The 17,020-nt window shown below is 47.5% G+C and overlaps 2 protein-coding genes across 2 annotated transcripts in view; one reads left to right on the top strand and one right to left on the bottom strand.

Moving 5' to 3' along the window:
- Positions 1 to 93, bottom strand: part of LOC101770299 — a 903-nt gene extending 810 nt beyond the window's left edge. Inside the window, exon 1 of the mRNA XM_014805790.1 lies at positions 37 to 93. Coding sequence (XP_014661276.1) covers positions 37 to 93 — 57 coding nt within the window. The remainder of the gene's footprint in view (positions 1 to 36) is intronic.
- Positions 94 to 13,404: 13,311 nt separating this feature from the next.
- On the top strand, positions 13,405 to 16,816 carry LOC101756875 (the record flags this gene model as incomplete). Its single annotated transcript, XM_004982458.4, has 7 exons — positions 13,405 to 14,091; positions 14,211 to 14,351; positions 14,468 to 14,581; positions 14,979 to 15,152; positions 15,710 to 15,825; positions 15,918 to 15,981; positions 16,076 to 16,816. Coding segments are annotated over 7 exons (1,311 nt in total), but the record flags the coding sequence as incomplete, so codon positions are not given.
- Between the last annotated feature and the right edge of the window lie 204 nt (positions 16,817 to 17,020).

Genomic DNA, 17,020 nt, shown 5'->3' with positions numbered 1-17,020 from the left:
CCCTTCGCCACGAATTTCACGTTGCATTCGACATACCAACTTCGATATCGGAGCCTGCCCGTTCTTTCGCAAAATTGCTTCATCACTCCCCATGACACCAGTCCTCCACCTTTCGGTCCCACCCAATTGTGACTTGAGCTTGACAGAACTGGTCACTTTCTAAGATGCATGACCATGCCTCCTCCCCCGGGGGGGCGGGGGGGATTGGTGCGGTTTGGAAGGAAAGGAGGGGTGATTGTTTTATAGCCGTGTGGGAGAAAAGAATAGAGATTGGAGCGATTGCCGTGATATGGAAACAAATTATGCGTCAGGATTTGCAAGATCGCGGGAATTAGTACGTCCAAGCTGGGTAAATTCAAATGACCCCCTAAATTTGTCCATCTACAAATGACCATTGCTAGCCGGATATGCATGATCGAATCAATAGAAAAAATCAATGGAAATTTCGCTAGCAAGTAGCATTGTTAACACGGAAACCTGCTGCTTGGTTCCAAAGCTACGTCTTGAGTACATTTTCTCGCTATTCTAGCCATTCTTCTTTTGTTCTTGTGGCATTTTCATTATCAGTTCCCACAGCACAAGCAGAAGGCAAACTAAGCCGCGATGTGTGACTTATTGATCTCACTATCGATCAGCAATACTATAAGATGTACTGGTAATCTTCGGGCTTATTGGTCCGAACTTAGTTTAAGATGTACTATGCAAATGGTAATATTGGAGCAACTGAAACGAAAATAGCAAGCATCGCATGACGCAATACTTGCGTGACTAGTTGTATTATTACTCCGTGTTGTCTCTACGGTACACGGTGATGTATAATCTCCCAAAAGGGGGGAAATTCATTGTTGATCATGGTTAAAGAAATCTGTTCATGGTTATTATAAGTATCAATTAATTAGTTGAGATGTTTGGATGCCAGGATAAGTATGGAATAAATATAGAAGGCTAGCTCGTTGCGTGATGTATGCCTTTACTGCGAAATGGCGCTTGTTTTACAAAAATATATATTTCTCAGTTTTAATTACTCTCATCGATTCCAAAACTTTCATGGCAACAAATAGTATAAGACAAATACCGAGCATCAAGAATAGCACAAATTTAATCCTTTTCTCTCAATGTTAATATTTAATCCTTTAAGTTGTCACATTCACAGTTCCAAACACGAGTCCGTGCAAAATAATTACTATTTTACAATGGACGCTAAAATTCGATCGGCATCAAGATTGGCATAAATTTAATCTTTTTGTTAAGAATTAATATTTGCTCTAAATATTGTTAAGATGTCACGATCAGAATTCCAAACACAAATGTATGTCAAAAAAATTATTTTATTTAACATGCACTCAAGTGAATCATTACAATGGACATTGAATTCGATATTCAAGAATGAACGCATAAATTTAATCCTTCTTTTGTTCAATATTAATATTTACTCAAAATGTCGTTAAGTTATCACATTCAAAGTTCATAACACAAATGTGTTCCAAATAAGTTAGTTTACTTCACATGTATTCAACTAAAGAACTCAAATTGCATAAAGAACAAAAAATCTTAATGCTTTTTTGTTCAACATTAAAATTTACACAAAGTATTGTTAAGTTACCAAATACTGAGTTCCGAATACAAATGTGTGCTGAATGGATCGTTTTACAATGGACACTGAAATTATATTCTCACATATATAAACATATTTTGTCCATGAAGCATATCTCATATGGAAAAAAACATAACACTAATGTTAATTATGGATAAATAAAATTTGCATTCGCATATTTGATCCTTGAAGCTTTGGGTAACTATTTATCTAGAAAGTTGAATGATTTTATTGAGATGAAAAAGATTTTCTTAATTATTCAGAAATGAAGAGGTTTATTTACATGATTATTAGCATCGAAAGGATTCTTCATTGTGCTCAGTTCTACCCAAAAAAAAAAGCCAGACTATATGTCAAAAATTAACTCCTTGAATTTCCTTCTGACCAACTAGCACATTGCAAAAATCTACAGCACTCGGATTAATCTGGTCGGATGTTCTATTTGAAACAATCTGCATTCCTGTTACATGCTAGAAGTAGCAATTGGAATAATGGTAACATTTGACAAATTAATATCATTTTCTATTTTTCATTTGAGGAACTTGGGGTGATTCGATAGTCTTACAGTTATTTTACTAAGTTATAATTTATAACTTGGGTAGCAACAGTCAAAAGGGGGAAAAAAACAGCTGTTCATTTTCGAAAAGACCTTAGCTGAAGTGAAATACTAAAGGCAATAGGAGAACAGCAGATAAAGGAACCCGGTGCATTTGAGTTATTATTACTTGAAAATAAGAACCCTACGCTTCCTCCTGCATGGTTTACTAGCTTGCTTGTGTATAATTTTGGTATACATATGTATCCACCATGGTTACCTGTATTTTGATGTCGTAGTTCTTTCTATGTGTAGTCGACATAATCAAAATACTGATCTAAACTCTAAAATTATACTGCTGCACATTGTAATTCGTGGCCCAATGATTAAGTCGTTACAGATTCTACTAAGACTTTGTTACTATATCACTTGCCAAGTACGTTGCTGCACCCGCCGGGCAGTTTAATTTTGATCTTCCACCGTCCAGCCCTTGTTTTCTTTGTGGTCGTATATATAGGGCCCAAACATGGAGAAGTTATTTTGAGGTTGGCTACTGATTCGGATGGTTCTTGTTCGTGTCTCGGGCACTTTTTGATCAAATTAAAACCGGACACGTCCTGCCATCTAAGCTTCTGTTAGAAAAATAAGTAAAAGTGGGTGAAAATATGATTTCAGTCGGGAAGTCAAATATAAGAGGCAACACAGGAAGTGAAAATGGCTGAAAAAACACGACATCACTAGGAAAAAAAACTTGTGGTAAAGACTGAAAAAGCACAGCATCACTTGCGAAACGTTAGCACGGTAATCATGCGATGCGATGAGGAAGGATGGTAAAGAATGACAATATACCTCTTCAATAGAAACGGGCCAAATGAGCGTAGTTCCTTTACCGGGTCCAATGGGCCGTGTATACTTTCGTCACGGAACACGGCACACATGGGCCGACGCGAATTGTGCCTGGGCCTCGAATGGGGCCGTCGTCGTCGTCGACGGTGCGCGTCACGACGGATGGATACGGCTCGTCCCGGCCCACGCGGACACAGGTCCCTGTTGTTCTTGCGCACGGCTCGGTCGCGCCAAGGCTACCGCCTATCGGCGCCTCTGACGAAGCATCTTACGTCGTCCAGCAGAGCACACAGCTGCAGCCTGCGGAGTAGAGAGTTTGGCGCCATTTTCAATCCCGTTGACTCGCAAGGCTCGACACGCGAGGGGTATCTCAACTAATTTGTTCCAACCAAGATGGCACGTGCTTTGCCGGCCGCGGTTTGCGGTTGCATGACCCGTTCCGATCAAGCGCGGCACCTGCCAAGGCACAGATGTTCGGAAGATTGCATTTGGTAGGGGCAGTGGTAGTGTAGTTACTACTTCCCTTACGAGTGAACATGTGCTAATGACACAAATAAATAGCGTAACTCCTTTCTTATCACGTTTTTTAACACTTTTTTGAAAAAAAAAAGAGCCAAACTTCGTACTACGAGTATTTACCTTCGACGGTGGCAAGGTCTGTTCGCTTCAGTTTATAAGCCAGCTGAAAAGCTGAAACGGCTGATTTGTTGTGAGAGGAAAACATTGTTTAGTGACTAATAAGCCGATTGAATAAGCTAAAGCAAACGGATAAACAAATGACGCGGGAGTCAGATCGGCAACCAGTAATCCTCCCTAGATGAGTCCCCCCGTCCAGGCAGGCTAAACAACAAGGGATCCAAATCTCTCGTTGCAGCCAGGGAACAGCACAGCAGCAGCTAGGAGTTAGCGAAGTGAAGGCGCCAGCTCGGTCGGTATCGGTCAGTGGCCGCGCGAATTGACTCCCGTTTAATGAGCCGAGCAGCCAGGCACAGTGTCTGTCACCCGTAGCAGCAGCTGCTACCACAGCGCCGCATCGAGAGCTCGCAGAGGAGGAATCGAGGTGGTTGACCCCGAGAATAATAGCCCTTCATCAATTCGCGATCCGATTCCCTCCCTCCCTCTCACTCATGCCGACGCGGGCGCAGATGCAGCTGCTGCTCCAGTTGCATTCAACCGATCGCTGAGCCGAGCCCAGCGCCACCTCATTCACCCGGACCTCCCATCCGCTCCGATCCCCAGTCGAGAACTCGGCATGGGCAGCTGTGTGAGCAAGAAGGCCGCCCGCGCCGGCGCCGGCGCCGGCGCCAGGGGCAATAAGGTGGCGGCCCCGCTCCCGGCCGCGGAGAAGGAGTCGGCTCGTCACGCGCTGCCGCCGGTGGCGGAGGCGCACGTCGAGGAGGAGGAGGTCAAGGAGGTGGTGCTGTCCGAGACGCCGGTGCCGCGCCCGCCGAGGCCGCCGCCGCCGGAGCCGGAGCCGATCAAGCGGAGCAAGGAGCAGCCGGAGGCGGACGAGGCGGCGTCCGAGGCGTGCAGCGCCAGCGACACCGCGTCGGTGGAGTCGGCGGCGAAGGAGAAGGCGATGGCGAAGCTGCAGAAGCCCGGAGTGGAGCGGGAGGCGGAGAAGAGGGCGGTGTCGGACGCGCCCACCAAGAAGGGGAGGACGGCGCCGGAGGAGAGGGAGAGGGAGAGCAAGCCCAGGGGCGGCGGCGGAGGCGCCGGGACCGGGCGCGCGAGGTCGCCGTCGCCCTCGTCGACGCACAGGAGGCAGCAGCCGGGCGGCGGGCAGCAGCATCCGCCGGCGCCGCGGCCGCGGCGGGAGCATCCCCCGGTGGTGTCCGGCATCGGGTGCCGCAGCGGCCGGTTCTCGCCGTCCGCGGCGCGGCGCGCCGCCGAGAGCGTCGTCCGGCGGACGCACTCCGCGCGGGAGGCCGACATGGCGCTGCCGTCGAAGCGCTCCCTCAGCGCCGCCATCAACGGCGTTAATGCCGGCGGCTACGGGGGAGGAGGCGGCGCGCTGAGCAGGCGGGACCCCCGGCGAGCGGTCCGGGCGGCGGTCGGACTCCCCGACGGGCAGTAGGCGCGCACCGGCCTCCCCCAGCGCGATCCACCGGCCGGCGAGCCCGATGCGCAAGGCGGCGAAGGAGCACGGCACTCCCGAGCGAGCCAGCAGGCCGCGGGTCAGAGACGGCGGCGACGAGCATCCGGCGGCACTGGCCGGGTTAGGAGGAGAGCGCAAGAAGGTGGCGGAGGGCGAGGAGGGCGCTGCGCTGGGCCAGAACCCCTCGGTGGCCATGGAGTGCTTCATCTTCCTCTAGGGATCAAGCTAGCAGCTAGCTCCTCCCCACCCACGTCTTGTTCCTCTTCTAGCTTCGTTCTTCCCTCATTCACTATGTCTTGTTACTTGCTCAGTAACTTGTCGGACGTTACCGTGCCACCATAGATGGCAGGCTATCCGCCATTGCCGCTCGCTCACCGTGACAAATGCCGTATCTGTTCTTGTTCTTGCTCATTTTTCTCCCGTTCTCCGACGTACGTACAGATGGCCGGCCGTTTCCGCCGGAGCTCCGTGCCGGTAGCCGGCGCGCTGTCCAGTCCTACGCTCCGACAGCGGCGTGACGGCGACCGGAGTCGCAATGCCGGCCGTGGAGCGGCAATCAAAGCCTGGCGTCGAGGTAGGCGCAGGGTAGGTCGCTGGCGAATCAGAGACGACGTTACTGCACGACGCGCCGGTGCGACGTCGGAACAGATCTAGGGCAGGGGCGGTGGCGCAGGTCGCTGACGACGTGATGACGGCACTGCACACTCGGATTGGTGACGGAGAGATTGTACGTTGTACTGCGCGCTTTCCCCTGTCGCCGCTCTCTGCGCGCGCCTCCGTGGTCCGTGTGGAGAACTCTTCGAGATGTCGATGTGCATGCTTTGGCTGGTTGCCAATACTGATACGTACTAGGAATCTTGTCGTATTCGGTTTAATCCAAGCAGGGCTCTGGAAACAATCTCGCATTTCAACCGAGGGCGTGGAAGATGAGAGATTTCGGGCCTGTTTACGTTGCGGCCTAACCTTGATCAAGCTCGCAAATTTTTGTGGCAAACTATGGCAATCTTGTGTACTACATGAACCAAGCATGCACTTCATCTTATCGTTACTCGGACAGCAGGTGCTTGCGGTTGGCGTTCGCTTCGTCCTCAAGTTTTTTTTTTCTTTTTTCAAATTCGTTGCTTGCTTGAACATCGGTTGCTTTGCGGTTGCATAAATGCAATTCGTTGCGCTAGTTGTTGCATTGCGATCCAGTGTGCCTGGCTGATCGACCTCCAGCTGTCCAATCGCTGACCAGCGTGACGAGCTCCAACCTGAGGCTCCGGACACTGGCTCCTGGACCATGGACCTGGTACGTACGCACAGCCGTCCCGTGACCGAGCAGCAGGCCCAGCAGTGCGAATGATTTGTGGGATGAATTGGAGAACATGAATGCGTGTGTGTGGGCCCCGCAAATGTTGGTGACGAAATGAAGGAGGTACATTTCGGTATGCAGCAACAAATGGTCGCATCAATGTTACCGTATGATTCTGATTCCAAGCACGCCGTGCACGTTACGTGGAAGGCAAGGTGAACGGTAGCGGCGATGGATGTCTCAAAAAAGCGAGGGGCGCGAGATGTTGATTGATATATGGAATATGTACAGCAAAGGGGTTCTATCTATCTCGTGATAGAAAACATCATCATCTCGCACACCAATAAGGCCCAATATCCTATCGGTCCAAACTAGCAAGATCATCGTGCATGATATGTGGGTGTTTCTTGTGTTGTTTTTCGTGCACGTGCGCGTGTACTATAGTTGTACAAACTAGCATTGCACATATGCTAGATGAACGAACTTGTATCATGGTTGTGCTTTTATTCAATATTTCAAAAAATATATTCAAACATTTTAAATATTAGAATCAATATTTTCTAAAACATAGAGTAACATTTTGAAAAAGTATACATTCAACATTTTTCAAAACCTGCATAATATTTTCAAATAATAGATTCAACATTTTGAAAAAAATATACATTCAACATTTTTCAAAATTTGTATCAACATTTATTTCAATAATAGATTCAACATTTTCAAAAAGTACACATTCAACATTTTTCAAAACCTACATCAACATTTTTAAATAATAGATTCAATATTTTCAAAAACATGTATCAACATTTTTAAATAATAGATTCAACATTTTGGAAAAAGTATACATTCAATTTTTTTCAAAACTTTATCAACATTTTCAAATAATAGATTCAACATTTTGAAAAAGTATGCATTCAACATTTTTCAAAACTTGTATCAATATTTTTAAATAATAGATTCAATATTTTTTTAAAACCTTAATCAATTTTAAAAAAAAACTTGATCAACATTTATTTTTGCATTTACCAACATTTTTTAAATCACCATTTGTTTGACATTCACCAGACTTTTTTACGTAAAAAAATGTTGAAATAGTTCTTAAATTTTTAAAAATATAATAAAACATAGTTATAGTGGATCTCATTATGTTGCATTAATTCTCAATAATATAGTGGTTCAAACGGATTCAAAAAACAATCTACAGGTGGGAGAAAAATACATTTGAAATTTGAAATCCAAAAACGAATTCCACTCTCCGGGACGAATCAACGGATGATACCAAGACGAATCACGGATGGGCACGTGTCTCCACCCTCCCTCAAAAGGTACCAGCTCCTGCCAGCCTGTGCATGCACGGTGTGCTGTCTGCTCTGGCGGAGAAAGGTCAGCACGCATCTTAAACATTGAAGACGTACAAGAAAAATTTTCCGGAAGATATATAGGGCCTTGTTTAGTTGGCCAATTTGGGAGGTGCCAAATTACTGTTACAGCACTGTAGCACACTGTAGCGTTTCGTTTGTATTTGTGAATTATTGTCCAAATATTGACTAATTAGGCTCAAAAGATTCGTCTCGTAAAGTACAACAAAACTGTGCAATTACTTTTTAATTTCATCTACATTTAGTACTCCATGCATGTACCGCAAGTTTGATGTGATGGGGAATCTTCTTTTTGCATAGTGTCAAAGTTGGAAGTTGGGAGTAACTAAACATGGCCTAGGATTTCCTACAGCAAAGGACCTTAGCATTTTTGGGCCTTTACGGGCCAACTTGTTTAGGTCCCACTCAGTCAGTAAAATCTTGCATAAGTCGCGGCCCTGGCCTGGCCCAAAAACAAGAGCAACGGGGCATGTCTTTTCAACCCGACTAAGGCCTTCTTTGGCCGGGCTTACGTACTCCAGCTCCGGCCACTACAGCGTGCAGTGGCGTCAGAGGAGCTAGAGCTGGAGGAGTCACAACTCCTTCGCCGAATGTGAGAGGGTGGGAGAAGAGAGAGAAAAGGTTCCGTGCTAAGTACTGCTGCAGTGAAATGTCAGGAGGAGCTGGAGCCCCATGAAGCTGCCCCAAACTGACCCTAAGTGTACTTTGTTGCGAAGACTGAGCGTAGCTCGGGTGGCTGCTGGCGAGGTTGTTCTCGCCCAACCCGCCTGGATCGAACCTAGGTGCTTCACCGGGTTTTTTTTTCCAAGTAGCACCTAGGATTAGTCCCGAGTTCGCTAGGGTACATACACGCGTGCACGTTCAGCACTGGAGGTACAGGCCTTCCAATCTTTTCCATAAGCGTGTGTATGGACGTGCACGCGTGTGTGCGTGTGGTGTGAGTGTAGAGTGCGTAAGTCGTGTGCATCCTTATTGTACCTTTAAAAAAAGGAAGAAGTCCATTTTACTCCTTTCACCTATTCGCTTTGTCCATCCCCCTCCTCACAAAAATATTAGCCTATTGATACCAGCTCAATATACCTCCTAAACCAGATTTGCACCTTGATTTGCCTACTTGTCATGGTTTTGACCAAGTCAAATTAGCTCTACGTGGACAACCAAAGCTGAGCCGAGCCGAGCTGCATTGCTGGACACCCAACCTCATGGTTTTGTCGCTGTCACCCGTGGGCTTGCTTTTTGGCTCTTTTTTCGAAAGATTCTCATAAATACGTCCTTGGCAGAACCATTTCAAAATTTGGACCCTCAGCTTGGCGCCATCCACGCTGGCACCAAGCTTACACATCTTGGCGCCAGCCATCCTGGTGCCAAGATCCATGCGCAGCTGCTGACGCGGATGCCGAAGTGGCGGGGGCTTAACGCCAAGCCTTGGCGTCGTGGATCTTGGCACCGCCGCGCCGTAGGTCTTGGCGCCGAGCAATTTACCTACCTCTTGACGTTTCGAACGAAACAAATATAATTATTCCGAGAAGGGTGCAACTAACTATGTTGTGGTTCAACTGATTAAGATGTGAGCTTCTTATCCCAAAGATTTGAGTTCAAACCCTTGTGTTAAATCTTTTATTCTACATTTTATTTTTTTTCTCCCTCCCAGATCAGCAACAATGAAAAGTATAAATTTACATACATCTGGGAGGAAAGGATTCTGTTGGAAATTATCCAGGTGATTATTGGGACGTCGGCGTCTCCCGTCGATCGAGGTCATTTTCTGGGGCAAGCAGTGGCCAAGTTCTCGAGTTGCAGCCGGACCTTGGACTGCAGAATGGAGGCTTCATCTTCCGATATTCCCCGTCTGTGTGACTCGTTTAGTTTGCGGGGCCGCCTGCTTTTGCTTGCTTGTAATGTGTGCCTTGTGGTCTTCTGCTCGAATTCTACCTCCTGCAAAAATCCCATCATTATTTGCTTTTGCTTACCGTGTGTAATAAGTATTAACCATGACAATCAGTGCAACAGACAGCCACCGTTGTGTAGCGGTATCAGCAACAGTAGTTTTGACTCTGATGAACTACTATGTTTTCTAAGCGAAATAGAATTATTCTTGCGCCTGGAACGTCTCTTGATATTTTGCTGTGAATTACTGAATTTTGTATTGTGGAATCAGCAGTACACCAGGCTACAATTTTTTAAATATATTTCTGATTATTTTACTTTTCATTGTTGCTGATCTGGGAGGGAGAAAAAAATAAAATGTAGAAAAAAAGATTCAATACAAAGGTTTGAGAACTCTTGTCTCTGGGATAAGAAACTCACATCCTAATTAGTTGAACCACAACGTAGTTTGTTGCACACTTCTTGGAATAATTATACTTGCTTCGTTCGAAACACCAAGAGGTATGGGGTAGATTGCTTGGCGCCAGGACCTACGGCGCCAAGCTTGGCGCTAAGATCCACGACGCCAAGACTTGGCGCCATCGCCCCCACCACTTCGGTATCCACATCAGCAGCTGCGCATGGATCTTGGCCTCAGGATGGCTGGCGCCAAGACATGTAAACTTGGCGCCAAGCTAAAGGTCCAGATTTTGAAATGGTTCCATCAGGAACATATTTATGAAAATCTTTCATAAAAAGAGTAAAAAACAAAAAAGACGGTCCTCCGCGCCTGGCCTAATCGGCCATTCCACTTGGTGAAAACTGTTCTGCGTACACCTCGTCCCTCGTCAATCGCTGCTACCTACGCACCCAAAGACGTCAGCACCGTTTGCTTGCAGGCTACCGAGCAGAGTGCACTCCTACTAAATACGAGCATATATATTTGCAATTTGCAAACACCAGAACAGTCAATGAGAGAATTTGGAGCTCCCGATGTCTGCAGCGGGGATTGCTGTTGATGCAAATCGGTCCTTTCCGAGACGCTGATCATGGTAGTCAGCAGAGCCACACAGGCGGCCGCCGATGAATTTGGGGCCGTGGACTGCCCGCGGGTGATCGATGTGCAGCGGGACAGAACATTCCAGGGACTCTTCAGGGATGCCTTCTCCCTACTCTGTGTTCATTTGTGTCCAATTCTTTCATTCCCCTTCTAGAAAACAATGTACAGCAATTCTTTTGGCAATATTGTTGGAATTTGCTTTCTTGACTTTCCCCTTTATTATCAATGGTGTTTAGACTAAAACCAGCCATTCAGAATGATTGTTTAATGGTTATTATGGATTGGAATTTGGATGCTTCGAAGTACCTGCAGCAGCCAGGCTGCCGGGGAGATCGCTCCCATCAAGTGACGTCTGGCGCGACGCATGACGGCGGTGAGGTTGGGCGGAAGCCATTTGAGGACGATGATGTCAGCGTGGCCACCACCGTCAGCGACGATGTCATTGAGGATCGCGACGACGTGCAAGGATTAGTATGGGACGAGAAGCACACCCGCCTTATAATTGACTACATAACGGCTCGGCTTGGCCGACGAGTGCGGCTTCAACTCGGTGGGGTGGGGTCAGACACCGTGCGTGGCTCAGCTCGATTTGGTGGTTCGGCATATGCTGTCCACGTCAGCTAGCTGAATGGTAAAACCATGCACACGTAGGCTAATTCGGGTTAGAATCCAGTTTAGGTCTCGTTCGTTTCATCAGGATCATATTCCAGCCAGGATTACTTCCAGGTCCGGTTTGAGTGATTCCACCCATGTCACTCAATCCGGTCAGGATTCATTCCAAGGGTGAGAAGGTATGGTTTCAATCCGGGCTATCTAATGTAGAAGGATTCCAATACATGCCGGTTTTTGTTCCAGGTCAGGACTAAAACGAACAACACTTTCAATACAAGTCTGGTTTCAAACCGGGTCACTTCAAACCACCCGGAATGGACCTCATTCCGGGCCAATCCGATGAAAATGAACGAGGCCTTAGGGGTAAATTGAGCTGGTATTAACAGGAGGAGGGAGTAAATTAAACTAAAATTTTGATTAGGGGTGGGATGGATAAAGTGAATAGGTGAGAGAAGTAAAATGATTTTCTTTTTGTTGCGATAGTGATTTTACTTGAATTCCCTTAAACATTTCCGAATCTAATATGCGCCGGCCCCTGCTGTGCTTTTTCATCAAAACTGGACATCACCACTTCATCAGGTTCTGTCGCCCTAGCAAATCGGATCGGTGTCCGATCCACTGTTCCTTGGTTTTGTCGCCGGGTTTTCTCTTCATGCTTCTAAAGGCGCCGTGGAGGCCCCCTGATTGATCCGTGAAAGATCACGAAATAATCCAGCTTCTTCACGAGCTGGTTAAACACTTGGTGCTCTCTTTCTATCTCCCCATGAACTATCCCGAATCCTCTCACTTTTTCGTAGGTCCCGGCGTTCTTGATGAGGCGACACAACTCCACCCAGCACGAGTACAAAATCCAAACACCTCCACGAAAGCAACAGGAGCAGCAGGAAATGGACAAGGGAAATCCCAGCCGGGCACTGCGCCGCCTTCTGCAGCAGCCGGCAAAGGCTACGCGATTTTCACACACGCATCAGCTGCCGGACGAGCAGCCACTGCCGGCGGGCGGCCGCCGGCCGCGCGGTGATCTCTGGACCACAATTAACCGAATCGCCCGCCGGGCACAGTACAACAACGTGTGGTCGACGGGCGAGCACGCCGACGGGCACCGGCCGGCCGCGGCGGTTCACCGAACGGGGGAGGGCGCGGCGGCGCCGGCGCGCGCGTCAGCTTGTGTGGAGGAGGCGCGTGCGCTTCCAGAGTCCACCCGGTGCCCGGTTCGGTGGGTTGGTGACTTGGTGTCTGTATCTTTTGGGGGAGAAGCTGTTTGACACGCAAGGTTGGACAGTCCTACGGGGCATCTGAGTTGGCCACGCCACCTTGGTGCCCGTGGTTTCGAGAGAGAAGACGACTGATGTCGGGCAGCCATTATCAACCAAGCATGCAGTTCCTTACGTAACCCAGCGGATGAGGCTTCGACAACGACCGCACTTCCGATCGCTTTGCTTTTCTTAGATTCATAATTTTATTATGCCTTAAGAGGTGTTTAGATACTAAGTGATAAACTTTAGCAGTGTCACATTGGATGTTCAATGCTAATTAGATGACTAAACATGAGCTGATTATAAAACTAATTGCAGAACCCTGTGTTAATTTGCGAGACGAATCTATTAAGCCTAATTAATCCATCATTAGTAAATATTTACTGTAGCACCACATTGTCAAATTATGGACTAATTAAGCTTAATAGATTCGTCTCGCGAATTAGACTCCATCTATGCAATTAGTTTTATAATTAGTCTATGTTTAATACTTCTAATTAGCATCCAAACATCCGATGTGATAGGTTCTAATTAGTATCCAAACGGGACCTAAATATACTCCATGTCTACCCCATATCTAGATGCACAATAACTCGATTTATAGCTGGGGGTATATTTGAAGTGAAAAAATACTACGAGACCAATTAATTTGAAAAAAATTCCTCCGTTTATTTTAAAAAATAAATCCTCCTATTTTTCTAAGATGGAGAAAAAAAAATCCTCCCACGGGCGCCCCCCACCTCGCGCACCAGAATCTTCCCACGGGCCCACGGCCGGCCGGGACAAGTGGCTCGCAATCCCTCCCCAGATTCCACTCCCCCACCACATCCACAAATAATCCTCCTCCGCTTCCGCCATCGATGATCGATCGACCTAAAAAACCTCGCAAACGATCTTCCCTCGGTCTCAGGCGAGCGAGCTCGCGCTGCTCACGTCCACAGGGAGGCAGCAGCAGTAGGCCCCGCCCCGCCGGGATCCACAGCAGCCGCGGCGTGGTGGAGCCAGGATCACCAGCCACCGCGGATAAAAGCGCGCGCGCGGCCGCGAGAGCGAGCGTCAGCGTGTGTGGTGTGTCGGGTAGCGAGCCGAGGAGCGCGCGCGGCGATGGCGGCGGCCGTGGCGACCGTGGCCTCCCCATCCCCCGCCTCCAGGCGGCTGCTCCCCTCCTCCTCCGCCGCAGCCTCCTCCCTCCTCCGGCTCCCGCGGCCGGCCATGCGGCTCCGGCGTGTGCTGCGGGTCGTCGCGGCGGCCGCGGCCGCGGGGGACGAGGCGGACGTGCTCCCGGGGCCCGGGGGCGAGGCGGTGCCGGGGAGGCTCGAGGAGCCGCGGGACGAGCCGCTAGGGGGGAGCCAGCTCGACATCGGCGGGCTCGCCTTCCAGGGCGACGTGGGCGGGGGCTTCGCCGGCGGCGGCGGCGGGGCGGGCTCAGGGGCCTCCGGCGGCGGGGACGGGAACAAGGCGCTGGATCGGGCCATCAACACGGCCATCGTGCTCGGGGCCAGCACCTACGCGCTCACCAAGCTCCTCACCGTCGACCAGGACTACTGGCATGTACGATTCTCTCCATTTTGATTCCCTCCTTCTTCTAGCTTTATTTAATTCTCGATTAGATTCGGAATTAGTGTTATCAAGCCTTGTTCTGGGGGTCGTATTGATTGGATTCTGTGCAGGGGTGGACGATCTTTGAGATCCTTCGGTACATGCCGGAGCACAACTGGTCGGCATACGAGGAGGCACTCAAGGCAAACCCGGTTCTGGCCAAGATGATGATCAGTGGGGTAGTCTACTCCCTCGGTGATTGGATCGCGCAGGTGCGTGCTCTAATCCGTTTCCTAGGCCGCTCTACTCATATGTACAACCCTGTTGCTGCAATAGTTTGATAGGAGTAACTAACTCACTCTGTTGTTGTTTATATTGCTTCTCACAGTGCTATGAAGGCAAACCGATCTTTGATTTCGACCGTGCTAGGATGTTTCGGTCCGGCCTTGTTGGGTTCACTCTTCATGGGTCACTTTCGCATTACTACTATCATGTCTGTGAGGTAGTCATTGCCGCGTTACCTGGTCAAGCTATCTTGTGTTTGTGCAGCTGATTTAGTAATAGTTGTCCATGCTATGCCTATTTTGACCGGACCAAAAGTTTAAGTTCTCGATTTGATGAAGTGACTAAGCAAAATGATTGGAATCATCCCGTCAACTGATTTGTAAAGAATGATGCTGGTTTTTTGGGGGTTGACATGTGTTGATTATCAAGTGATAGAATCAAATAAATATGGACAAAAAGTGTTTAAGACTGATTGGCACAGAGCCTTGAATTGGCGCATAGTAGCTAAAAGAGGGAAGTAGCATTGAATATGCATGCACTGCATCCTTGTATTTTTTTTAAAAAAAACAGGAGAGCTAATATGCAGGCAGTAAATAATTTTCTTATGTTGACAGGCACTGTTCCCATTCAAGGATTGGTGGGTTGTCCCTGCAAAGGTTGCATTCGATCAAACGATCTGGTCTGCAATTTGGAACAGCATCTACTTTGTGGTCTTGGGTTTCCTTCGGTTGGAATCACCTACCACTATCTACAGCGAGCTCAAGTCCACGTTCTGGCCCATGCTTACCGTAAGCAGCTGTCTTCCGTGAATATATGTATCATGTTTGTTCAGTATGCAGAAGTAATTGGTGCCAAAATGAGTAGTGCTTCTTGTTTTCACTCTTTTCATGAGCAAACCCATAGGCCTGCTGTTATGCATGTTGGCTCTGTTATTCTTTAGTTGAAAGTGTTTATGTGAATTCTTTGCTTGAGAAATATGCCATATCCTTGCGATGATTGTCCTCTGATCCATAGGTTGTGATTTGCATATAGCATATGTGCTTCTGGCTGTGGGTAAAAAAGGATGATTTTTATAAACTGTTCATTTGGCGGAATAACTCATAGATTGAGCCAACTTTAATTAAATGAAGGCTAACAATAGCAAACTCATGTAGTTTATTCAATGCTTGTACAACCCCCACTTCATTATTATGGAGGATTTCATTCAACTGAATACGTAGCAGACCATAAGCTACCTGCTTCTTCACCATCTTCTTGGAAACATTTATACACCATTATGTACTACTTTATCTGAGTTTCTCCTCTTATGACAACTGATAACATTTGGTTTCAATTGTTGTTGCAGGCTGGGTGGAAATTGTGGCCTTTTGCACACTTGGTTACATATGGTGTGATTCCTGTTGAGCAAAGGCTACTTTGGGTCGACTGTGTTGAGCTAATCTGGGTCACGATACTGTCAACGTTAGTTTTACCATCTTTTCTTCTTCTAATTTTAGCTACAGCAGCTAAACTTACCAAATCCAAATCTAACTCTCTCTCTCTTTTTTCCCTAGTTACTCAAATGAGAAGTCGGAGGCAAGGAATTCTGATGGTACCTCCACGCCAGATGCTTTAAAGGTAAAGTACATCTAGTTGAAGTCCAATGAATCGTGTCAACATTGTCATCGATGTATTATCGTCTTAACACTGAAAGTTCTTCCCTCATTTTCAGGACAACTCTAGATAGCAGCCAGAGACACCACGGAAGCAGCTTTGCCGTTCCACTTCGGGGTTGATGTAAATTGTACAATTAGCTGCAGCAGCCCTGCAGGTGTAACCTTTTTCGTTTTCTATAATGATATACATGAAACACAAACTGTGCAGCATGTGCCGTAGAAAATCAGAAAGTAATTTTTGGGGGATGCAATTTTTGGCGGTGGCATGATGGCGATGACACCATCCCTTTTGTAAAGCAATTATTGATCGATTTAAGAGATAAGGTTTGGGCTTTAACTAAGGATAATGCAAAATTGAGAGCTTCAGTTTCAGACACAAGGGCATAGGTCGACCAAATTCTTGTTCAGAGAGCACAGTTGGAGCAGATTCTTCTTTCACACACAAGGGCATAGGTCGACCAAATTCTTGTTCAGAGAGCACAGTTGGAGCAGATTCTTCTTCACACACAAGGGCATAGGTCGACCAAATTCTTGTTCAGAGAGCACAGTTGGAGCAGATTCTTCTTCACAGAGGAGAAGGATGACCAAGTCGTTGCACTTCGGGATAAAGTCAAGAAATTTGAGAAAGAAAGAGTGGTGCTACTGTCAACAATGTTTGCCTGTGTATGTGTTGTTATTCGCATGATGATTAAGTAGTAGGTTCGGTGGCAAATGTAGGTAGGTTCAGTGTGTGTTATCCAAAACGTTGTTTGCAATGTAAATGTTCAGTCAAGGGATAGCTGCCAGATTGTTTGCAACAAATGTAGGATGTTTGCAATGCAAAGGTGCGGAAAAGGATAGCCGCTAGGTTTAGAGGGGCAGCGTGACGGGGAAAACGAGCTGCTGTTCCTTTTTATCTAACCTAAGCTGACGTGGATGGACTGCCGACCGGCGTGGGCACCAGCGGGGATAAAAAACCGGTCCGGAGTAGGCTCAGGGGGGTCTTGTACCTGGTTTGCGTA

The sequence above is a fragment of the Setaria italica genome, chromosome IX (assembly GCF_000263155.2).
Source record: "Setaria italica strain Yugu1 chromosome IX, Setaria_italica_v2.0, whole genome shotgun sequence".
NCBI classification, from domain to species: domain Eukaryota; kingdom Viridiplantae; phylum Streptophyta; class Magnoliopsida; order Poales; family Poaceae; genus Setaria; species Setaria italica.
This window is presented reverse-complemented; position numbering and strand designations above follow the sequence as displayed.